This window comes from Manis pentadactyla, chromosome 4, assembly GCF_030020395.1.
Source record: "Manis pentadactyla isolate mManPen7 chromosome 4, mManPen7.hap1, whole genome shotgun sequence".
In the NCBI taxonomy this organism is placed as follows: Eukaryota; Metazoa; Chordata; class Mammalia; order Pholidota; family Manidae; genus Manis; species Manis pentadactyla.
The window spans coordinates 138,938,138-138,963,218 of NC_080022.1; the positions used below are offsets into that span (position 1 = coordinate 138,938,138).

Genomic DNA, 25,081 nt, shown 5'->3' on the forward strand with positions numbered 1-25,081 from the left:
ATTTCTGTGTCTTGTTTCTCCAGCAATCCCCAGAGTGAGACTGGAGACGATCTACATTTGCGGAGTAGATGAGATGAGTACCCAGGATATCTTTTCCTATTTTAAAGAATATCCTCCAGCTCACATTGAATGGTTGGATGATACCTCTTGTAAGTACACCCAAGTTTCCTTTTGAATATGCTTCTGTTTACAATTTTAAAAGCGTTCTTACCATCTCAGATGGTGAATGATTATGGCTCACACTCTGTGTCTAATCTCTGCCCTAGCCTAGGAGAGGGAAAATTGCCTGAAGATGAGCACAGAATGCCTTAACCAGTATTCCAGGGCAGTGCAGAGGTGGTGACCAGGTCTCTAGGAGGTGGCTGCTGGCATCTGAGTCCACTGTACATGATAGAGGCCTCTTTAACTCCACACTTTTCTAACAAAGGAGGGGATCCAACTGTATAGACATGGGGCTGCGTTTTCAGGGCTTTGAACTTTGTAATTGCAACTTGTCATACAGCTATTCAGCGGGCTAGCCTGCCTCAGTGCCTCTGTCTGAGAACGAACCAGAACCTCTGATGCTGTATCAGCCCTCTCACTCCTGCTTGCTTTGGAACTTCACCTGCTTGCCCTAACCCGTGAATTGCCCAATTTGTGAACTAATGGTGATTTTTAACTTAACCTTTCCATGTCAAGTCCAGCCTGGCCTCTGCTAGCCAGTTTGCTGGCTTCTTGTCTTGACTCACTTCTAGTCTGGCTTTACTTACTGCCAGCTTGCTGACCTGCTGGGTTACCCCAGGTAGCAGCCTGATTTTCCTGGTTGCTTTCTTTAGAAAGTAATTCAGTGTTTTCATTGAAAGAAGAAGAAACATTGACTGATGTGTGGGTGTATTTTCCTACATATATATATATATATATATATGTATGTATGTATATGTATAACAGTAACAATATTATATACAACAGTAATAGTAGCACAACTCCATTTGGGTTCCTGGACCCAATTCCAATGTCTGTGTCTGTGTGGGGGTCTTCCCCCACACACACCACCAAGAAATTCTCCAACACCAGCAGGGTGTCCGAGAACTCAATTCTGATGCTCTCTGCCTGAAAACAGCACCAGATTCCCCTAGGTTAAGGGCTCCATCCTACAAGACTGCCCTCCACCCCCAACTCCAGATGCCAGTCACAAGCCCCAGTCAGTCCCACTACCTCTTCCTTAGTTTCAGTTAATTTGCTAGAGTGGCCCACAGATCTCAAGAAAACACTTATATTTACCAGTTTTATAAAGGATACAAATTAACAGCCAGATGAAGAGAGACATAGGGCAAGGTCCCAAATAAAGGAGTGTCGGTCCTCGTGGAGCTTGGGGCCTGGCTCGGTGCACATGGAGTCGTTCTGGTTCCCCAAGCGTAGAAGCTCTCCCCGACTGAGGGAAGCAGGATCCAACAGAGCAATAAGCTCTCAGGGTTTTGTGAGGGCTTCATTGCATAGTCACGGTTGACTAAGTTATTGGCCATTGACTGATGCAGTCTGGTCCAAAGTCTCTCATTAACATGCCAAAACACCCATTTCACCTTTAAGACTGTAGTGTTTTCAGGAACTGTGGATGAAGATCAAATACACTTGGGAAATATATATTTGGTCAAATGAATGACCAAATATGTATTTCTTATGACCCATTTTATCACAACTGAGTAACAGATTTTTCTTCTTTATCCTTTTTGCTTAACTTACACCGTCCAAATCAGGGGTCGGCAAATCTTTTTCTATAAAGGGTTGAATGGTAAATATTTTAGGTTTTGCAGCCTGTACATCTCTGTTTCATCTCCTCGACTTCACCATTGCAGCGTGAAAGCTGACAGTACGTGATTGTCTATGAGCCTGACCGTTTTCCATGGAACGTTATTTACAGAAATGTGATTGTGTAGTATATTTTATATTAATTATAGGTAAATAAAGCTGGTACAGAAATAACCAAGCAGTAAATAAACAGGTGGTAGGTTGGATTTGGCCTTGGGGTTATAGTTTGCAAATCTTTGATTTGAGTTGTTAAAATCATAGCTAACAGGATGATAGAGTTAGAGGGACCCTTGGAATTAATTACCCAATTCAACCAGCTCATATTACAGAGAAGGGAAGTTGCTCAAGCCCAGGTGGCACGTTAATAACAAAGATGAGAATCTTTAGGCCTTAGTTTTTTAAACTGAGGTGTAAAATTAATATAAGATTGAGAAATGCTGTTTTAAACAGAGTAAAACATATCTCTTTTCTACAAGATTCTTCAAAAACTTTTTCTTACCAAATTCTGTTACTTAAAGTAGTAAATTAAATAAGTTGCTACAAAGCCAAGGGGCTGTCATGCCTCCATGTTATCTATCCCATGAATACCTTCATCACCCACAGTTCTCAGTGGCAGAACATCATTTAGCATGTCTGAGTGACAAGATACAGCAGAGAGCTTCCCTGTAGAGGGCAGTAGTATAAAGGATATTCCAAGTTTATTTGACCACCATCATCATCATCAAAAACCGCTGACGTATACTGGCACCCACTGCATGTCAGGCAGTTTTAATATAGAATGAAATACTTGACCATCACTTGTGGAACCCAGTTTCGGCATGTAGCTCTGGCTAACTTCATCAAAGAGGTTTTACTATCACTTTCTGAACTTGTTTTATTAGTTGGTTTATACATTTTACTGGTGCCAGTCTGCAGCTAGATGAGACTAATGAATACGATGCAGTCTCTGTTCCCCAGAAATTGTTTGGATGCAGTGTAACATTTTTTATTTTACGTTTTATTTTAGGTAATGTGGTTTGGCTGGATGAAATGACAGCCACCCGAGCCCTTATCAATATGAGCTCTCTGCCAGCCCTGGATAAGATAAGAAGCAGGGATGCCAATGAGGACAGGTCATCTGAGAAAAGTAAAAAAGGTAACTGAATACAAAGGATGGACTTCAGAGCTAAAAGTCCTTTTGTTTACACAGTTTGGGTTTTCTGTACAGCGAATTATATAGCATCTCATTGTCAGTTATTTCAGAAATGGGTCCTCAGTAAATAGGAGAGAACGTTAGATATCTGAATTAATATATTTGAGATGGAGTTATGTTAAGGTTCATCTTGTCCCTCACGTTCCATTTTAGACAAGCAGGAAGACAGCTCAGATGATGATGGGGCTGAAGAAGGAGAAGTTGAAGATGAGAACTCAAGTGATGTTGAGGTTAGTAATAGGGCAAAGAATATGTAAGGTTTTACTATAAAAACTGCTTATTGTCTTTTTATTTAAAGCTTAAAGACTTAGTAAGTTGTGTTCTTCCTCTGCCTTTCACCAGTAGGCCTGAAGGTACACCAGCCTCTCGGCCCTTAAGTTCCTGTGGCTGTAATAAATGATAGATACATCTTGATATCTTAGAGTAGCATTCATGCTTGTGTATAAACGAAAATGTTTTATTGAGAAATACTTTTGAGTGGTATCTACTCAGGAAAAAAAGCAAGTAATGGCCTATTTCCTAATGGACTATATATGATTGTTGGAAATACTAAAGTGTGTTCATTTGAAAAATATTCATGGAGTGCTTACTCTGTACCAAATACTAGGTGCTGGGGATATAACGTCAAGCAAAACACAGTCCTTGCCCCATTGGAGCCTATATCGTAGTGGGGAAGACAGACAATACACAGATATGCAGATATGTAATGTAATGTCAGGAAGTAAGGGTATTGTGAAGAAATGTAGGGAAAGTTAAGTGGATGGAGAGTGCTAGAGACTATTTTAAACAAGATGGTCAGGGAAGACCTAACTTAGAAGCTCTGCAGAGGGACTGGTGCTGTACTGTTGATGAGTGTTACTACAGGTGGAATATGCCTTCTTAATCAATGGTAACTGAGTAAACACGGAAAAGGCTTTAATTTTTATATTGAAAATACTCTTTTTTCTTAAGTTGGACACGTTGTCTCAGGTAGAAGAAGAGTCTCTGCTAAGAAACGACCTTCGTCCAGCTAACAAACTTGCTAAAGGCAATAGGTTGTTCATGAGATTTGCTACAAAAGGTAAATGTGATACTTGGTATTGATTTTTATTATTAATCACAGTGATTTATTATTATGTGAATCAGAATCTAATTTCTGATTTGAATCAGAAATTAGATCAAGTAATCTCAAGGCCCCTCTCAAACTATAATATTCTGCAATGATGATTTGCTGAGTTGAATTTCAGACTTTGAGGGTGAATATTAGCTATTTGTGTACTTTGGTGTTTCTGGCTAAAGTAAGTTGTTTTCTAGTTTTCCATGTGTGCTTTTCAGCCAGTTTATCATCTGAACTATGAAAATTTTTTAAATTGTATTTTTTTAACTGATCACAGCAGTAGCTTCCGGGACATCGCTAATAGTGCCATCAGCTCTGATTCTCTGAGGAATTAAATTAAAAGCTTCTTAACAGTTCATATGGTTTCTTATACACAGTGAGTTTGGTGTGTCTTAAAAAATACAAATAGTGTTTTGAATCACTTGAGAATTAATTGGAGGTGGTAACATTTCACCCCTGAATACTTCCATATGTATTTCTGAGAATAAGGGATTTGTTTTTAATCAAAGTTATCAAAATCAGGAAATTTAACAATACAATACTGTTAGCTAATCCATAGTGCACCTTCAGATTTCATCAGTTGTTTCGTTAATTTCCCCACTTTTTATATTAAAACTGCCTGGCACACAGAGAGTGCTGCGTAAGAGTTAGCAGCTCTTGATGGTGGTGGTGATTGTCAAATGTATTTGGATTATTCTTTACACTACTCCCTCCTTAAACTCAGATCCACTCCAGGACTGAGAGGTTAAGGATGCCATGTCTCCATAGTCTCGCTGAATATGAGACTCCTCTACCTGGTTTTCCTTGACTTAAAAACATTCCTTCAAAAACATGTTTAAAGCATATAGGCTCATTATTTTACAGACTGCCCCTCAGTTTTGGTGTGTCTGATGTCTCCTGATTAAATCTGGGTTGTGCATCGGAGGGAGGGCAGGAATACCACAGAAGTGGTGCTGCGTCTTACCAGGAGGCACATGATATTTGTCCCATTCCCGGAGATGTTAACTTTTATCAATTGGTTAAGGTAAACTGTGCCAGGTTTCTTCACTGTAAAGTTACTCTTCCATTTGTAATTTGAAGATTTGTGAGGAGATATTTTGAGATTATGTAAACAGCCTGTTGCTCATCAGACTTGTACAAATAGCTTTAACAGCCATTGATGACTTTCTAACCCTCCATTTTTTAATTAGTTGGCAGTGTGCTGTAAGGAAAAGCTTTCTCTTTTTACCCATTTATTTATTTACTTATTTATATCAGTTTACACTCATGGAGCCTTGTTTTATTCAGTGGGTTATCATCCATTAAATTGTCTTGGATTTGGCCAGGAGAGCCCCTTCACACTGTGTTCTTTTGACATGCCTCCATGATTCTTTGAGCACTTAATTATTTTGTGGCACAATAAAATTTCTTGTTTGCCCAGACTCAGCTTACATCTGGAATTGGCCATGTCTCCAAGGAGCTGGGGGGCCCTTTTTTTGTAGGTGTACCCGCTGGTTTATGCTGCCAAGTTTTCACACAGCGCTGGATATATTTGCATTTGTGTTTATGCTTTGCAATCATTTGAGCGCCCAAGCAGCTGTCAAAGACCCTGACCACCTTTTCTTTCTGTTAACTGGCATTTTATCTCGACAAATGTGATTTTTTTCTCTAATTGTTCATTTGCATGGCTATTTGGGTGCATTGTGGATATATACTGCTCTGCTGTTTTCTTTAAGCTATTTTGAGGAACATCATGATAAACTGGAAAAAAAGGTTTACCAAATATATGGAATTGTGTGTGATCTGTTTCTTTAATGCTGATTTTGTATTATTGGAGTGTTGTCATTCAGAAATGAGTATCAGCTTTGAGGAGGCAGTGAAAATGCCACCTTTTTTAGAAAGCTTTTTGATTCTTGAACACCTGTAATGACTGAAGCTCTCTCATGCTTCTGGGAACCTGGTATTTTATATTGTTTTTGTTTTTTAATGATATTTTCTCTAGTAAGTTGGCTCCTTCAGAGCATCTTAACCTCATATATCCCTGTAGCTTGCTCCACCCTCTCCACAGTGTCAGGGACACTCAAAGGGACTGTTATTATGGTGCCTCTTTCCATTGTGTTGGCAGACTGCTTCATCTGATCCCAGCTATGGAAACATTCTTTTTTTTTCAACTATTCAACATTGTCTTCACACCCACAGGAAATCCTAGGTAACTGTTGCAATTAATTTTTAGATGACAAAAAGGAACTTGGAGCTGCCAGGAGAAGTCAGTATTACATGAAATATGGAAATCCAAATTATGGAGGCATGAAAGGAATTCTTAGTAATTCTTGGTGAGTCCAAAACCTTAACAATACAATAGTTTAAATAGTACTTAAACTTTTCTTAATCCTTCAGTGGGTATTCTGCAGTGGAATGTCGACACCATGTGTGTGGACTTGAAAGAAGACAAGAAAGAATTCAAGATTCTTAACTGTGGTAAATGGTGTGAGAATGCTGAATTTTAGTTTCATGTAAAATGTTTCTTTCAGTACCTAAGTTGCATCAGTGTGGAGTTGAAATTAATTAGTGAATTTCAGGGTTCTTCTTGTTGGTTTTTGATTATGTGCTTATCTTGGCGATGTTGCAGGAAGCGAAGATATCATTCCCGTCGCATTCAGCGGGATGTGATCAAGAAGAGAGCCCTGATTGGGGATGACGTTGGCTTGACGTCCTATAAACACCGACATTCCGGTAGTTGCCTGCTCAGCTCTTGGGTAGACACATGCTTGGCTCCCGAAATCATATTTTTATTCTTAATGCAGTCTTTTAAGGTTCCAAACTTTATCATCCTTTCTTCCTTGCCCTCACCCTCTGCCAACATATAGGAAAGTAAGTGAAGTCACGATTAATTTTAAATTGCCCATACAAAGAGGTCAAATGATTTTATAAAAGCTGCTCTAACAAAAAAGGCCAAATGTGACATAGGGAAAAGACTTCTCATAGGAATCTGATTTTCTACTATTAATATCAAAAGCTGCATGAAAAAAATTTTTAAAATTATTTTATCAGATGAGCTGATGTTATTGTTCCTTTATCTGATAGTGAAAAACAGGCTTCCAGGTCTAGTATTTTATGCTTACTGGCTTGTGCACATGAATGCCTCAGTAAAGTGGATTTCTTGACTGGGTTTCACTTTGTTTTGCTCTTCCTTCCTTCCTTCCTCCTTCCCTTCCTTCCTTCTTTCTTTGGTACTTTTTGTAAAAGAACCATTTTCATTATGTTTTATAAAGATTTCTTTTTATTTTGGACCTAATCTGTGGACTCATTTACATGCTTTGTAGAACTAAGTCAGCTTATAAACATGGAATAACATGTATACACATTTATCATTGTAACAGGGACAGGGAGAGATGAAGTTATCATATTTAATGTTTAAGTCCAAAGTTGCATATTTGAAATCTGCATCTTCAAGATGCTTTGACTTTTCTGTTGCAGTTACACTTTTCCAATTTCAGTTACTCTAAGATACTTTTATCATATCATCATTAAACTAAAAAGCAAATTGCCCCTAATTCTAGCACTCTAATAAAATACTCATTTCATTTTAAACTTTTCCTTTTTGTCTCTTCATAAGTATAATTGTGAACATATATTTTATATTTTTCCACATATAAGCATTTTTCTATGACCTTGGAAGTTACAGCTGATTTTCATTATTTGTGGTGGTTGTGTCTATAGAGTCACTGTGATCATTGAAGCAGCAAATTTTAAACCATTCAGAACTTATCATGCCATTTTCATCATCTGATCAGTATATAACCTTGTTTGATGTGTATTTCTGTTTAAAGATACTTTATTTGTTATATATTGTTGATTCATTAATGTTGGACTCACGGCCAACAGCACTATAACTCATGCCTGAATGAAGTTTATCTAACATATATTTTCTCTATTAGGCACAATACAGACTTCTTAGGAAGTACTTAGGAACAGTAGATAGTTTCGGCACTACATTCGGAGGCCATTTTAAACAGTGAAATCACCAACAAAGGCCACAAAAATGTGAAAAATGTGGCGCTCACTAGATGGCAAAAAGGGCACTTGCTTACAATACAAATGCTGACACAAGAAGCCACATTGTTTGACCTCAGCTGGGAACAAGCATGTCTGGTGTCTCAGATTTTTTGCCACTCTAAACATATCCACAAATGACCACGGAAGTGCTTTGCGTGTTGCTTTTGGAGTTACAAATAAATTTGGCAAATTCACAAAAAAAAGAATCTGTGAATAATGACAATCAACTATATTTTGGGTAATAGCCATCAGCCTGCTAGATCATACTTTACCTGGCCATTCTCCTGTTGTAGGTATCAGAGTAGCAACCAGATTGGCACTGTTGCAGATAATGCTTCAAGAAGGTCTTAGGCATGGGCACCTCATCTTTTAAAAAGATCCCAATGCAGAGTAGAAAATCAGATTTGTTAGTAGAAAACCTCATGTTTTCTGGTTAAATTTCTAGGACTAGTGAATGTTCCTGAGGAACCCATTGAAGAGGAGGAAGAAGAGGAAGAGGAGGAGGAGGAGGACCAGGACATGGACGCAGACGACAGGGTGGTGGTAGAATACCATGAGGAGCTCCCAGCTGTCAAGCAGACTCGGGAGCGGAGCGCATCTAGGCGCTCCAGTGCCAGCAGCTCAGACTCAGATGAAATGGACTATGATCTAGAACTGAAAATGATTTCTACTCCCTCACCAAAGAAAAGCATGAAAATGACTATGTATGCTGATGAAGTGGAATCTCAGTTGAAAAGCATTAGGTAAAAGTATTTTTTCTTTTTTTTCAGATAATCATGTTTATTTATCTGTTCTAATTTAGTCCTTTGGAGAATGTGAATAAAAGCATACATTTTTTTCCTTTAAATATACAAAAAGTGATATTTGTTATAAAAACTAGAGAATACAGAAAGTGAAAACCACCTGTAATTTCATCCTTTGCTAAGGTAACAGCTGCTAGCAATTGAGTGAATAAACTTCCTGCTAATTTTATGTATATAAATAACACATGGAGAAATTATAGATATATTTGTACAAAAATGAAATTACTACACTATTTGTGTTGTTTTGCAGCATGCTTTTTCCATTTAATATATTGCAGACATCTGCTGTTTTTCAACTGTATCTGGTATTGTTTGAAAGTATCATGATTTATTTAACCAGTCAACTAAGGTTAAAGTCTAGGGGTGCTCTCTTTAAGCATTCTTGGTGGTGTATTTGGGAAAAGGAAAAAGGCACTCTAGCTGGTTTGTTTGTATGGCTTTGTTCACATCCTTAGTTTTAGTTTTTGGAGAGCTTGCTGGTGGTGACTGCTGCCAGAATGACGCTGGCCCCTAGTGTGGTAGCAGATGTGGTTTGACAGAGAAGTCTGCCCTTTAAAGAAGGGGATGGTAGACTCTCTTGTATCTTGACTGCAGCCATATCAGAGCCTGGGTGAGCAGAGAGCCCCTGTAGGCCTGTTTGTCCCAGGAGAAGAGAGGGGACTCATGATCACGTGCTCTTTGATGGCTTACAGGTATAAGTGGAAACCACCCTGGAAAACTCAGGAACCTGCTTGTCCCATCTGGTCTCTTCACAACAGGCTGATCATGATTTTTATAGGCAAATAATTATCAGGGTGTGGTATTTGTAAATGAACGTTGGCCGTATTAGATTGGATTTCTTAAATTGTTTTCCAAAATACATGAGGTTGTTTCATAGGCATCATCCCACAGTTGACATTGGTTAATTGTGTCCTTTTTTTTTAAAGGAACTCCATGAGGGCAGATACTATATCCACAAGCAATATCAAAAACCGAATCGGTAACAAATTACCAACTGAGAAATTTGCAGATGTCCGACATCTGTTAGATGAAAAACGCCAGCACACGCGTCCACACCACCCGGGCAGCAGTGCTAAGTCAGGTATTGTCTGGTCGTGTCTCTGGGCTTCACTCTGAGCTCTAGAGAGCATATTGGGGCAGGGATGGGTCCTTGAATAGAATGGTGCCTCTTGTGGACTGGTTTAGTTGTCCTGGTTCATCATGTCTAGGTTTTGGATCAGGCATTGGAACTTTAGGAAATGAAAAATAATCAGGTTTTTGCATTCCTAGCCTTCAGTATTTTTATCTCAATTATTTTACTGTGCCTGTCATTGGTATACTTTCTTCATAAGAACAGTAGGAAATTAAGCTGAGTTGCTTTATACATGGTTAAGAATTTGAACTAGATAGCTTATATGTGCAAATAAGATACAGTTCTTGGCCACGCATGCTGTATGCCAGGCCCTGGGCTTGCTGCTGGCAGTGTTAGGGGTTTGTGGAGGGGATGCAAAGTCATCAGGAACTCAGATGGAGAAACACGGGTGCACATATTCAGATAATTCTACCCCAAAGAGGAATGGAGTAACTGCTCTAAAAAGTGTACAGGCAGTGGGCTGTGGGAGCAGAGGGGGGTGGGAAATCCACTGGGAGAATTGTGGAAGGCTTCTTAGAGAAAGTGGCCTTAGAAGGAGGCTTTGGGGGGAGAGTAGGACCTCAGTTGGCAAACCTAGTTTTTTGAGATGGGATGTAACCTGATCTTTATCTGGTTTGGAAAGATTATTTGGTGGCAGAGTGGGAGTAGGATAGAGAGTTAAGTGAATAACAAGGACCCGAACTAGATCAGGGTCAGTGGAGACAGAGTGGGTGACAGAACTTCAGACCTTGGGAAGGAAGAAGACTCAGCACTGGGCAGTGAGGGAGGGAAGGGAGAGAAGCCGAGGGCTCAGTGCTGAGGGGTGAAGGATGGGGCTGTGCTCTGAGACAATAAGCAAGGTGGGTTAGCCCCAGCGTGGTGAGGTCCTGAGAAGTCTGGTATTGTTAGTGGGAACTTGGGAGGACAGGCAGCTCTCAGGGGGATTGGAGGAAAAATAGGTTTGATTTGGGGTATCTTCCCCTGATCCTTTGCTTTTTGCCAATCTCATTATTGTTAAGTATAATAAGTTTATTGAGAACTTGTTATATGTTCAAAGGTTATGGCTTCTGCCCTCAGGGAGCACAGTATTGCTTGTTAGCTGAAATGTTTGTAAATTATGTGGTGTGCTTGGTTCTACTAAAACAAAAAGCAAAGCAGTTGATTTTGCCTTAGAAATTCCTTTCTGGAGCAGTCAGCTGAGACACTTTCTCCTCAGGACAGCTGTGTCTGGCTTTTTCTAGGGGAATCGGACTGACTATGCAGAGAAGAGGCTTTGAGAAGCTTGGTTTTGTTGGGCTCTGTGTCCCCAGCCTGGGGAGACCTGGCACCGGGCTTTGTGGAGGCCGCGGGCTGACAGCACGGAGAGCAGAGCACGCACGCTTGGTCATAGCAGTCCTTTGTTTCTTTTCCTAGACATACGCCAGAGGCTAGGAAAGAGACCGTATTCTCCGGAAAAGGCTTCTGGTAGTAACCCGGTCGTTCGGAGAGAGCCCTTTTCTGATGTACATAGTAGGCTAGGTGTTCCCAGGCAAGATGTTAAAGGCCTCTACTCTGATACTCGGGAGAAGAAATCAGGTTGGTAACACTTGTAACTGACGGGGATGGGACTGGGTAAGAGGAGAGACAATGAGTCTGTCACACAAAGGCTTTGTTTGCAGAAGAAAGGAAATAGTGTATGCCAAAAGTAAGTGATTTTTTTCTCCATTATAATCGTTTTTATAATAATAGTAAGAATGGTAACAGTGTGGAAAATTTAGAAAATGGGGGGAGAAAACCTACCCCTGGTTCTTTCTGTTTAGCACAAAAATAATGTTTAGTTTCATGTAGGTTATTCCAGTCTTTGTTGATAAACATATCCTACTTTTTTTATGTAGCATTTTATCATAATAATTTTTCCACATTGTTATATTCTTTATAAATAAAACTTTTAGTTTCCTTATAGTGTGGCTGTGCTGTGAAATTCTAAACATGTATTTCTCTATTAGATGTTAATAAAGTGTATTTTAAAAATTAATGGATAGTGGGCAGAATCTCTGAAAGTTTACAGTGTAGCAGGGCCATCAGTTTGCAAAGTGTTACAGCTGGGAATGATCTGGGAATGCGCCACTCCTGGCAGAATGAAGCTATGCGCACAGCATGGTGAGTCTCCCCAGGGAGGGGCAGGTGTAGTAAATAGTTTCCCAGGTGATTTGGATGGGCCTAGTGTGGGGGCCACATGCGCCCTGGCCGTGAGACTCTCCCACTGGGTCCAGTCCCTCAGTTTGCAGTCTGGGGCCTGCAGCCAGGGAAGCGAGAGCACCCGCCCGAGACTGCATAGTGGCTGCAAGTGCCACAGACACCCTGGTGCTTATTGCATATCATGTGCTGGTAGTTTCCCAGCCTCCTTGGTACCTCCCTGTTTCTCAGCATTAACCGCCAAAACTGAAGTGCCTTCTCATCCAAACAGGTAGTTTATGGACTCGCTTAGGATCCGCACCCAAGACCAAAGAAAAGAACATGAAGAAAGTGGATCACAGGGCGCCGGGCACCGAGGAGGATGACTCTGAGCTGCAAAGGGCGTGGGGGGCTCTGATCACGGAGAAAGAACAGTCTCGCCAAAAGAAGAGCCGGTTAGATAACTTACCATCTCTTCAGATTGAAGTTAGTCGGGAAAGCAGCTCTGGTTCAGAGGCAGAGTCCTGATGCCCTTGGGGCTGAGGGCAGCTGCCCCAAAGCCTGCCATTCCTCCACGGGGTGGGGCGCACAGAAGGAGCCTCCCCCTGCAGGAGCTGGCGCCCCTCCTGCTCTTACACAGTCACCCTCAGCTCTTGCTCCTCCAGCAAGACATCTTAAGAATGTGACATGTTTGAAGGGCATCTATCTTTTGCTGCAGAGTTATAGTTCTGGGCCCTCAATTCTTTTCCCACCACCCCACAAGCTTTAACCCTTTGAGGGAAAGGCAGCCCTCCAAATTTTGTAGACATTTTTCTTAATATTTTTAACATGTGTCTTTTAAAAGAAATGTTTTACACAATTCATCCAAAGAGCAGAGAACTGAACTTCTCACTATTGCCTTGGCCCTGACAGCTGTTACCAGCACCCTTTTCCCAAGAAAAGTCAATTCCCAGGTGCTTATTGGACAGCCTTCGAGGGGGAAGATGAGGGAAGCTGCCAGCTCACTCTTCCAGGACCCTAGTGTGGGGTCGAATCTCATGGACCTGACCTCAGAGGTGCACCAGTGCCGCCAGGTAGATAAGAGACGCAGCGTCGGTTGTGCTTCCGTTCTTCCCCGGGGATTTCTGTCAGGGGCCCCTTATTAGCCATCAGCTTGAGTGAAGACCCAAGTTCAGTGCTGTGGGATTTTTAGGAACAAAAAACTGTGACTTCTGGATTTGGGGTGAATTTTTGTGCTAGGGGCAGAGTCATGGGTTAATGTTGAATAATTTTTAAGTCTGTATTACGTTTCAAAAATATTGATTTAAAAGTTTAAATTTTTAATTTTTATATGTGAAAGTACTTCCTGTTGGCTACAAAGGAAGCTCAAGTGGTGTCTTCTTATGTGCTGTTAAATATATATTATATACTTTGGAAGAAGGCAAAGAGAGGAGTCTCATTATTTTTAAATAATCCTAATTGTATAGTCTGTTGTACATAGAATTCAATTTGCTTTTTTGGCCACTGTAGGAAAAAGAATCTGTCCATCTGAGATGGGGGTCCTGTAGTTTATTAATACTTGAGAAGTGATACATTGATATTTATTCTTTCTGTCTCCAAGTTCTGGCACCTGAAGATATCTTCAAAACTGGCAAATAAGATAATAGTTCTAGAAATTTTAGTTCATTTATTTCTAAACTTCTTACAGATTATTTTACCATGGAAAGACAGTAGATGATTTTGTCTTTCTGTCTGATTTTTATTTTGAAGTATTTAATGTCTGTATTCCTCTGCAGGCTTAAGAATAGTCTTTCACTTGAGTTCACTAAAACTTAGGACTTGGAGATAAGTCCCCTTTGTGATGTCTCAGCTCCTCACCTTTCTGATGTGTTTCAGTAGCCTATACAGCCCTGGATCCTGGACATCTTGTAGCTGAGCTAATAGTCATGTTGGTAGTTAATTACAGTGCAGTGTGACTAAATGCAGAACACTGCTGTGAATAAAGTAAAGGGCTGTGGAACTCATGGAGGATATGTTCGTGCCTCCTAATAAGATTTTAAAAAAGAGATGGTTCTGGTTTCTCTGTCAGCTGAGACCTGAAGTTTTTGAGATTTCTCAGCCCCATGTAGCACACTGCTGAGAGCCAAGTTCTTGAGGAGGTCAGGGGAGTTGAGGAGCTGGTAGAGTAAGAAGTACAAGGGCCTGAGAGAGACCTGGATGCCAACCCCTGCCTCTGCTCCGTGGGCCTGGGCCTCAGTTTCCTCATCTGGCAAATGAATGGGTAGGTAACCAGAGCTTCTGGCTCTGTTGTGCATCCAGCAGTGTTCTTCTCTTCCCCAAGCTATGGCTGCGGTGAGCGGGCTAGCGCTTGTTTCTGTGGCAGGTTGGGGGAGGCTCGAGGGGACAATTGAGGAAGTGTATGAGGTTGTGGACAGGGATTTACCCCATCCCATCCCCAAATAGTCTCTGGGTCTCCTAGTGGGACAGAGATGTCCTGTGGCCAGGGTTGCAATTACTGTGGTCTCTACAGTGTTCATAAAATGCTTCCTCTTGGACTTCCCTTTGTTTCCCATTCATGACCCTTTTGGGCCTGTCTGTCCTATGGCCTTTTAGCCCTGGCCAGTCTCCCTTTCTGGAAGGGTAGTGGTGTGTAGTCAAAACTAGCTCTTGGATCTACAAGAAAAATGCCTACTTAAGCATCCTGCAGTTCTCACAGAGAACCCAGAAAAGTATCTTGAAAGATTTTATTTCCCAAAGGTATAGGCCTTGGCCTCTTGTGCTGTCCAATCACACTCAGGTACTCAGATCTTGCAGCATCTTGGCCACCCTGAAGGCCCAGGCCCTTTCTGTGGATTTTGGGGGCAAGGGTGGCAGTCGGGACAGTCCCCTGGCAGGCAGCTCATCTTGCTTCTCTCCCAGGCACTCCTCGTGCATATGTATACATGATACAGTACCACACACTTTTCTGTAGTCCTCTCAGTCTCTATGTGGATAAAATTTAAATATATTTTTGCTGCTTGATAATAAATGCAGGTACCTCAGTTCTGTTTCCCACTGTCCCTCTTGGGAGCGGTACCAGCTACCAGGAGAACTTGGGGAACCCACAAGATGGAACCTCCCCTCCCCTGGCCGCGTCCAGGCCATCTCATGAATCCCTCCCTTAGTTCTACCTCTTGTTGTCTCCCACTCCATCCCCGGAACTGGTCTCTGCCCTGTCTCTCCGTACACGCTGCAGCTGGGGTGAACTTTTGTTGTTAGCAGCTTCTTTGAGATGTCATTTACATAGCATACAGTTCACCTATTTGAAGTGTGCACCTTCAGTGACTTAGTATATTCACAGAATTATGCAGCCATCACCATGAACAATTTTTTTTTTCCCCTGGACATTTATTCCCACAATATTATACTCATATTATTTTCATATAGTATAAAGTAAGTTTTGTTTTTTTTTTGAGAGGGCATATCTTATATTTATTGATCAAATGGTTGTTAACAACAGTAAAATTCTGTATAGAGGACTCAATGCACAATCATTAATCAACCCCAAGCCTAATTCTCAACAGTCTCCAATCTTCTAAAGTATAATGAACAAGTTCTTACATGGTGAACAAATTCTTACATAGTGAATAAGTTCTTACATGGTGAACAGTGCAAGGGCAGTCATCACAGAAACTTTCGGTTTTGATCACGCATTATGAACCATAAACAGGTCAAATATGAATATTCGTTTGATTTTTATACTTGATTTATATGTGGATCCCACATTTCTCCCTTTATTATTATTATTATTATTATTTTTAATAAAATGCTGAAGCACAATGAACAATTTTAGAACATTTTCATCACCAAAAAGCAATCCTGAACCTACTGGCAGGCATTCCCAGTTCCCTTTCCCCCCGCAACCACTAACTGACTTCCCGTCTCTATAGATTGGCCTGTTCTGAACATTTCCTATAAGTGAAATCAGACACTTTGTGGCTATTTGTGACTGGCTTCTTTCACTTGCATAATGTTTGCGAAGTTCATCAGTGGTGTAGCCGGTGTCAGCACTGTGTTCCCCATTGTTGCTGAGTGAGGGACCACTGCGTGGGCACATTGCTTTTCGTGTATGCGTTCACCAGCTGGTGGGGTTTGGGTTGTGTCCACTTTTTGGCTGTTACAAATAACACTGCTGCAAACATCCATGTACAAGTTTTTGGGTGGATGTATGTTTTCACTACTGGGTCATTATGGTAACTCTGTCTTTAACTTCTTTAAGAACTGCCAGACTGTTTGCCTCAGTGGCTGCATCATCGTCCATTCTGCCCGCAGTGTACGAAGGTTCCGACTCTTTCATCTCGTCATCAGCACTTGTCATTGTTGCAGTGGTATCCGTCGCATTTGGGTTTGCATTTCCCTGATGACACATGTCATTGGCAACTTTTCATGTGCTTCAGGATGAGCTTTCTTAAGAAAGTTGTTCCTGTTATTTCTCTGTTTAAACCCTTTCCAAAACTTCCCCATTTCCCTTGGGGTACATTCCAGACCCCTTTGATAGCTCACAAGGCTGGTCAGTTTCCAGTCTCTGGCAGTGTCTCTGGCCTGTTCCCCCATCATCCCTTGCCTGCTTGCTCACTAGTGCCCAGACCCATCTGGATCTCACCAGCCTTCCAGACTCAGCTCACTGCAGTTCTGCCGCAATGACACACTCTTCTGGGCCCTCAGCCTTGCCTCCTCCCCAAGGACTTAGAGGCTGCTCGAGACCCAGAGCGGGGCTATGGGCCCCTGCTATGTGTCCCATAGTCCCTCCATGCAGGAGTCTTGGCTTATTCCAGGGTGAGGTTATAAAGTCAGGCCTAATAAAAATTGAGTGTGAATTCTTCTTGGAAAGCCTGAGGAAGGTGCCATGTTGAAGGCCAGTGTTACTAGGTCCAGTGTGGTTGGCTCCTGCCAGTGTGGGAATAGATCATGGTTTCTTTGGCTGAGCACCAGGTAGAGTGGTTGGCCTGCAATTAGGGCTATGTTGTGCAAAAAACACTTACTTTTAGGTGTTAGACTCACACTCAGGCAAGTGGCTCACTTTTGAAGAGGCTCTTGGGAATGAGATGGGTCACAGGAGCAGCAGAGGCACAAGACAAGCTTGCTTCAGGCCCTCCTGCCTGTCCAGTGAGTGGAGGAGCAGGTGGAATGGCCCAAATGACTTAAAATTGTTTTCCTTTCTCCTTGTCTTTTTTTTTTTCTAACTTTTTTAGACCAATACCATGGTGTTTGCCTAAGGCGAAATGTGTGTATAATGCCAAATCTCTGTACCCTCCCCACCAGCCCAGCATACCTATACACTGGATTGTAATTCTCTGTTTCTATTGTGTGTTTTTGCTACACTGTAAGCTCTGTGAGAGCAGGGACCTTGTGTGGCTTATTCATAGGGGTTTCCCTAGTCCTAGTATGATGCCTGGCACCAGGCAGGTGGTCCATTGGTATGTGATGAATGTGTAAACCCCCTGGCTGCAGGACCAGCTCCATTCTGAGGCCTGAGGTCTTCTGGGATCCTATTATAGGTTAGGCCTCATTTTTCTGCCTTGTACACATAACACTTTTGTTTTCATGTTTCGTTCTCCCTGCTAGCCTGTGAGCTCTTAAGGGGCAGATGTCCTTATGCTGTTACCTGTTTCCTTACCACATGTCAGTCAGAGTAAGTAGTGCTTCAAAAGGGTCTGGTGAATGAATGGATTACTGTAACCGAACCCAGCTCTGGTACCTTTGTCTGTAGGCTGGTCTAACTCTAGCTGAGACAACCACACTCAAAAAGAGGAAGATTATTCAGAAGTACATAAACTGTACTTATAGAAGAAAAAAAACCTCATTAATTAGATCTTCATAAAATCTAAGTTTGGTATGTGGCCATATCTGAGCTGAAGCTTACTGAACTCTATAATGAATTTGCTAGAGAATCATGCATAGTTAAGAATATTTTTTAGAAAGCATTCGTCTGTCTCAGGAGAGCAGGAAAGGAAGCTGGTAGGTGGATAAAAGGCCCAAAGAGGGACTGCTGAGCCTTTTCTAGCCTCTGGTCCTGTTGGTGAGGAAAGTGACAGCAGTTCAGAGAAGGTGGGAAGAAACAATTCATTCCCGGCAGCAGCTCTTTTGCCTAAAACAGCATTCCAGACCTCACATGGAGCATTCTTAAGTTTTGGTGAAAGGCAGTTTGGATTAAAGTCAACAGCAAACTCTGCCTTCACAGATTAATTGCTGTATAAATAAGTTTGATGTATAAGCATTTACTTTTAAACCTTATATAACAAGAAGTAAAGAGAAATTAAACTGTTTTTTTTTTTTTTTAAGAACTAAAAGGACAATGTTTTTGAGAATCTTGAGAATAGTAGATTTGCTCCAAGGTGAATTGTTATTGTATTATCTGACCAACACTAATCTAGAATTCTTACGTGTTTATAAAATAAATCTTAGAAGAAAAAATACTGTAGTATTTAAAAAAATGAAATTCTGTTAACATTTCACAGAACTTTGATGTTTCTGGGAGCATTTAGGGAAATGCTGGCTCAAAAGCCTATTTCAAATAGCTGTGAGGTGTTGAAGTGGGATTTTGCTGTGCTGTAAATAAAATTCTCAAGTATGGGTGGTATTTAGCTTGCCAAAGTCAATACTCTGCCCTGGGCTCTTATCTGCTTTTGTTTGAGCAATTTTAGAGGCTCCACACAGTGGAGACTGTCTGTCACCCTTGACCCTGGACCAGTGCAGGTTAGTGAGGGTAGGATGCCCATACCATTGGCAGGAGAGGAGACCTGGCCTTTTGTCCCTTTTTGGGTTATTGTGTGTTTAACCCTGTGATACATCTCTTCTTGTCATTGGCAAGGTTTCTCAGAGGGCCTTTGAGCAGAAGGCAGCACTTTTAGCTCAGTTAGAGTGTCTTCTTGGGATGGTCAAATAGGATGGTGCTGGGGCTGGGCCTGGAGCCCTGGGGACTCATTTTGTCTCACATATAAACTGGAAAAGCCTGAGCAAGTCCCTTCACCTCTCTGGACCTCAGTTTCCCTGTCTGTCAAATGAAGGGCTTGGCTAGGAGGATCTCCAGGTTTCCTTTTAGTACTAATATGAATTCTGTGTCTTTGCTGTACTTTCCCAGGGAGCGTCAGGAGTGTATGTTGGGCAGGAAGGAGTTGGGGGCTGGCCAGAGAACTCAGCCCTTGGACCCTTTGTTCCATGACTCTTAACCATCCCCATCTGCAGCCTTTCAGTTGTGAAAGGACTAGAGGATCACTTGCTACACACACACACACACACACACACACACACACACACGAAATTTATTTTCACACACACACGAAATTTATTTTCTCACAGTCTGGAGGCTGGAGGTTGAAGATAGGGTACCAGCATGGTCAGGTTCTGGTGGGGCCTATCATCCCCATCAGTTGTGTAGGCATGTGGATGGCTGTCTTCTCACTGTGTGCTCATATCTCCTTTCCTTAGTGCATGCACAGAGAGAGAGCGGTCTCTCTTCCTCTTCTAAGGCCACCAGGTCTATTCGATTAGGGTCCTACCCTTATGAGCTTAATTATTTCTAAAGGCTGTCTTCAACACACAAATTGGGTGGGGGGCCAGTTCAGTGCATGGTACCCAGTAATGTGAGGGTCCCAGTATATGTTTGTGCAGTGAGGTCCCTGCTTTTAAAAAGCTCACAAACTGGGAGAGATTTAGACCCATAGGTCTGAAGGCTGTAGGGTTGGTAGTGGTTCAGAGTACTGGTTCTGAAGGAAACAGATCTACTTGAGTCCCAACTCTGCCACTTACTAGCTTTATGGCCTTGGGCAAATGACTGGACCTCTGTGTCCAAGCCAGCTTTCTCCTCTGGGAAGTCAGGGTAATTGAATAGGGTAGCTGTGAGGATCGGGTAGGTGAGGGCTTGCCCGGGAGGCCCTGGGCACTGAGTCTGGTGCCCCCTCCTGTGCACTCGGCCCAGGGTGGGGATTCCTGTTGCTCAGTAGGCCCCAAGCTCCCCTTTGCCAGCTCTCCTCCTTGCGCTCCTGTCTCTAGTCTCAGTCATGTCCTCACTCTTCCAGAGTCCTGCTTCCCAGCCTGCTAGGCCTCAGAGGACAAGTGGTAATTAGAAACATGTCTTGCATCTGTCCAGACGCTGGGAGGTAGGACCGTGGGGACAGCCCCCTCCGTTGGCGAGGACAGACACCAGGGCTTGTGTTACTCTTGGGACCAAACTGTTAGTTCTTTCACCTCAGGCTGGACACATCTCCACCCCATGACTTTTAAAACACTTTATTTTGAAATATTTCAAAATTACAGAACATTGCTAAGGTAGAATAATGAACATGTTGCCACGTTTTATCATCTGATTCTCCTCCTTCCCTGTTGGAGAGTTACCACGCCCATCGTGTCCCTTTACTCCTAAATATCTTAGTGCCTGTTTGCTAAGAACAAGGGCAGCCTCCCATATGCCCGTGGTATGGGTGATCACATTTGTGAAATGTGAGTTTTATTTGATCAGCACAGTAGTTCTAATCTGCAGTTCTTGTTCAGTTTCACCAGCTGTCCCAGCAATGTTTTTTAAAGCAGTTCTTTTTCTTGACTGGGATCCAGGCCAGGATCACACACTGCATCTAGTGTCTGTCTTTAGTCTCCTTTAATCTTAATTCCTTAGCCTTTCTTTTCAGATATTGACGTTTTTGAAGAGTCTGGTCCAACTATGTTATATGGTTTATATAATGTCCCTCAGGTTGGTCCTTTAATATTTATTTAAAATGAGTTGGGAAGCAATGTCACATACCTTTTGTGTGTACTTGCTGAACTACCAGGCTTGCATGAGGTGCTGTGAGTGGGAGCATTACACAGTGTAGGCTGGTTCTGCCCTTGGGATCGTAAGTTTGGGTTTGTGGGGACAGCAGTTATGTCAGAGGGCTGAAGGGCCCCTTGTGCACTCATGATTAGGGGTCTGCCATGCTGGCACCAGCAAGCTCAGATAAATACATCTTAGATGAATGCAGGATGAATCGGCATTCCAGAAGTCTCCAGAAAATGGCCCTGTACCAGTCCAGCACCCAGTCATCAACTTTGCCTGCTCTCCTGAAGTCCACACTCCAAACTTGAAGTCCCGCTTCTCAGAAGTCTCCAGCAAGCTGCAGTCCTGGATGTTGGCCTGTCCCTACTGCTGATCTGTGGCCTGGGACTACTCTCTTCCCCCTCTGGGCCAGGGATGGGGAGAAGAGCCCCTCATGGTTCTGCCAAGTGCGTCTTGCACTCTGAACAAGTGAGTGCTGGGTTGGGAGAGTCACTGAGCTCTGGAGTGGTAGGAAGACAGGCCAGGATTCTGGCCCGTGACAAGGTTAAGCTGACTCGGATGGTCTTCATTGTGATCTGGCAGACAAATCATCAGACCTGGACCATCACTTTTTCAGCTGTTTAAGTTCTCTGTTGGAATGTATACAGTGTGAAAAATGGTGAATTGTAATCTCTATTCAAACAACTGTGTTCCATCGGGGAACTATCATACCCACTGTAGGTATTTTGTCAGACCAAAGCGGACAATGCGGAAATGTTCTGAGTGTCATCGATCTTTATGGAGCTTTGGCCGAGCAAGTTTTCAATGTGAGAAACAGAATAAAATTGATTTTCATCTAGTCATTAAGTCAACACCATTGCCTGCTATGTTTTACCACATTAACACTTTCAAATGCTGTCCCTGGGGATGCATACATTCATGTTAGAGAGACACAGAGTTCTCTGCCCTTTTTAAATGCAAGTTAATTAAATAAAACTTAAAATTCAGTTCCTTAGTTACACTGGTGACATTTCAGGGGCCCAGTAGTGTGCTGGACAGGGCTGCTCTGCGTTCCTGAGAGGCAGGGGTGTGGGAGGAACTTCCTTCTGTGACAGCCTTGGGCACACAGGGAAAGTCTGATAAACTGTGAAGGTAGCATTTACATGATGGCTGCAGACTATTGGCAGTTTATCCTCTGGGTGCTGGGCTGGAGCAGAGGTATGCTGAAAGATGTGTGGAATTTTACTTCTTCCTTTGTTCTGGTAACTCAGAGCTCTTGTTAAATTCATTCCGGCATCATGGTGCTGTAGCCAGGTTTTAAAGAGAATGCTGCCAGTTTCAGTTAGTGCATTGAGTCTCTCACCTGGCCTTCCACAGCCACAGGGCTTTGAGAGCACCAGTTTCTAGCTGCGGGGAACTTCCTGTGGGAGGGGGCTCCATTCTCATTGCTGAGGCAGCTGGCACCAAGTGCCCTGGGCTGGGTGCTGGGGTGAGGCATCCACTGGGTTCTGGGGCAGGGCAGGAGTTTGAGACTTGCGCCCCCAGATGAAAATGGTTGGATTCATACAGCTCCTGCTCCTCAAACATCTGCCGAGGACACCAGAGCTGTGTTCCCAGGTCAAACCTCAGCTCACGCTTCCAGAAAAGTGTGGGTGATGGAACAGGGCTGACAGGTGTCTCTGAGGTCCTAGGACCCAGCTCCCTGGATCTGAGGAAGCCGCACAGCCAGCTGTGTGCTAGTGGGAGCGTTTGCCTGCCTGTGGGTCCTTGCCTGTGTGCCTCTGCCCCGCCTCCCGGCCACCAGCGAGGAGGGGAAGCTGAGTAGGCCAGGGCCCTGCGCTGTCTCTGCTCCAGCTAGGATGTGGCTCTTCCACGTTCTGCTCTGCATGACCAGTAAGTCAGCCTTACCCCCTGCCCAAGGGGCTGCTGTGCCCTCAGCATCATAGCCTTTGTGTGTCTGTCTGTCTGCTTGAAGGGGCTCAGTCAGAGCCAGAGCTCAGAGAAAGTGTGGGAGCTTCCCCAGGGGGATGTTCTTGCTCGGTGGGCCAGATCCCCAGGCCTGCTCTGAAGGGCCTCTGGTGCTCTAGTGACAGTGCTGACACGTCTTCAGGCTCTAGAGCTCTGCCACCCTGTTACCGTCCAGCCAGCCACCCCTCCCCAGCACCCACTCCAGGCAGGTCCTCAGGCCCCTGCCGGGTTTGCTGTTGGGGTGCAGAGGCTGAGGACATGCATCCTGCCCAGCAGAGCAGTATGAGCTAGAGTTCGGCCGAGGAGGGTGAGGGCCCTGTGAGAAGGTACATGCTGATGAGAGCGGGGGCATTTGTCTGTGGGGTAGAGGGCGAATGCTTCCTGTCCCTGGTGTTAGGGTCAGTGTGAGGACCTGCCTGCGGGGAGGGGGCACTTCCTCTTCCCACTACCTGGAGGTCCCTGGGGGCCTTTAAGCCTCTCATGGTAGCCACCTGGGGCAAGCCAAGCCAGAAGCCTGAACCTGCCCAGGGGCCCCAGGTATGAGGTTGAGCATGGCCAGCAACCTGCTGGAGCAGATCAAGCCTGAGGCAGGGTGGTCCTGCCTGATGATCTGAGCAGGCATCCCAGGGATCTTTTGCCCTTGTCAGAAGCTTGACAGGAATAAGATGGACATCAGGCAGTGTAGTTCTGAGGCTCTTGGGAACCTTTTCTCCCTGAAGGAGGGCAGGGACCAGCAAGTTAGCGCCAGACACAAGTTAGTGTCTGAGAGAGCTGAGTGCATGCCGAGAGGGGATTAGCATCGAGGGAGGGAACGGATCACCAAGGGGCAGGCTGCAACATGTGTGAAGTACCAGCAAAATGTGTTCTGGGATATGTTTGATATTTGATATTCAAAGTAGTCATGGAAAGGTAAAAATTGTGCTCAACTTCTTTTCCTTACTTTATAGTTTAGACTTAACTTTATTTTCAGTTACATACCTGGTGAGAGGGTCTCATGTTTTTTTGGCTTATGGCTTTGATCTCCTGTCACCAAGAATGTCCAGAGAAGATGCTTAGCCTAGACTCTACTCCCCAGTACAGAGGAGGTTAACTGAGGCCCAGAGAGGGGCAGTGACTGTCCAGGGTTACAAGCAAGTAGAAGCGAGCCTCAAGCCCAGGTCTCTGTCCCTCCTGCCAGCTCTGGAATACCCCATGGCCTGGGACACTAACCCTGGGTCTCTGGGCTGCTTGTTCATCTGTTTCCTGTGGCTTCTGGACTGACCAGCCATCACCCAGCACTTTTTTTCCGAACGTCAATCCAGATATCACTGAACCCTTTCAGAGGCCTAGGCACTTCTCACGCTGACAGACAGCAGAGAGCAAGACGGAACAATGACAGGCTTGCAGTGACATCACTTAAGGGAAGAGGGTGAGAGCCCGGCCCCAGTGCTCTAGTCTGACTGGGAGAAGTGAAGCTGTGATAGTTCTGTCCCGAGCTGTGAGGCCCTGAGACTTAGGGATGGACCAGCCCTGAAGAGCTCCCTAGAGGAGGTGTACCTGCAGGCTTAAGGGCTGGGACAGTCTGAGGAAGTGACAAGGAGATGCCGAGGAGGGTGGGAGGAACCCCTCAGGCTGTGACCCCGGGCATGGGGCGCCCTGCACCCTGTAACTGGCTAGGCCTCCCTAGGCTGGAGAGCATCCAGACCCTTCCTGGCCTGACCCTGACCTTCCATCGTCGGGCCGCCCACTATGCTGATGTCTACTTCTCATTGTCAAAAGAGGTTTCGCATTAAGTGCAGATACCCAGAAACACGGAAGCCCTGGAGCTTGCCCTGTCACCGAGCAGCCTGCTGTCCCCTGTCAGGCCCCACTTTGACTCATCCTGTGAGCGTGGGCACTCACTTCTCCCTGGGTCTCAGGTCGAGTCCCTGTCCTCTGTGTGAGGAAGGGGACTATGCTGTCAGCCTGTAAAGCCTGCAGGGATGAAGAAGGAGCCAAAAGCCCAGGGTCGGCTCTGCTCTTGCACCAACTTCAGGCTGAAGCCTGGGACCCGGCCGGGGCCTGCTGGGGGAGGGGAAGGTGTCAGAGCTGGCTCTGTCTGGGGGCATTACCTCAGACCTGTGTGCAAGTAGGTGATAGAAGATCTTGGCCTTTGGGGATGGGGGTCCACAGTGTCTAAGGCTTGGTGCGCGTGCACGCGCACACACACTGA

The 25,081-nt window shown here is 43.9% G+C and overlaps 2 protein-coding genes across 6 annotated transcripts in view; both read left to right on the forward strand.

Annotated features, from left to right (window-relative positions):
- NCBP3 (nuclear cap binding subunit 3) overlaps positions 1-25,081 on the forward strand; it is a 54,434-nt gene that overhangs the window by 14,922 nt on the left and 14,431 nt on the right. Inside the window, exons 4-15 of one of the 4 annotated variants that reach the window (XR_008997195.1) lie at positions 24-149; positions 2,792-2,920; positions 3,131-3,207; positions 3,929-4,037; positions 6,286-6,385; positions 6,682-6,785; positions 8,554-8,851; positions 9,838-9,992; positions 11,436-11,597; positions 12,469-12,631; positions 13,089-13,249; positions 21,139-21,785. Coding sequence is in view for 1 of the 4 variants with exons in the window: in XM_036887289.2 (XP_036743184.1) it covers positions 24-149; positions 2,792-2,920; positions 3,131-3,207; positions 3,929-4,037; positions 6,286-6,385; positions 6,682-6,785; positions 8,554-8,851; positions 9,838-9,992; positions 11,436-11,597; positions 12,469-12,631; positions 13,089-13,197 (1,532 nt within the window). In the remaining 3 variants the exon portion in view is untranslated. Of the gene's footprint in view, positions 1-23; positions 150-2,791; positions 2,921-3,130; positions 3,208-3,928; positions 4,038-6,285; positions 6,386-6,681; positions 6,786-8,553; positions 8,852-9,837; positions 9,993-11,435; positions 11,598-12,468; positions 12,632-13,088; positions 13,602-16,413; positions 19,449-21,138; positions 21,786-25,081 lie in introns of those variants that run through there. The other 3 variants (XR_008997194.1, XR_008997196.1, XM_036887289.2) reach the window with 3 other exon arrangements.
- Positions 21,981-25,081, forward strand: part of ITGAE (integrin subunit alpha E) — a 51,001-nt gene continuing 47,900 nt past the window's right edge. For both annotated transcript variants that reach the window (XM_036887246.2, XM_057501025.1), the window contains exon 1: positions 21,981-22,815. In XM_036887246.2, the coding sequence (XP_036743141.2) occupies positions 22,782-22,815 (34 nt within the window). In that variant the 5' untranslated portion in view covers positions 21,981-22,781. The remainder of the gene's footprint in view (positions 22,816-25,081) is intronic.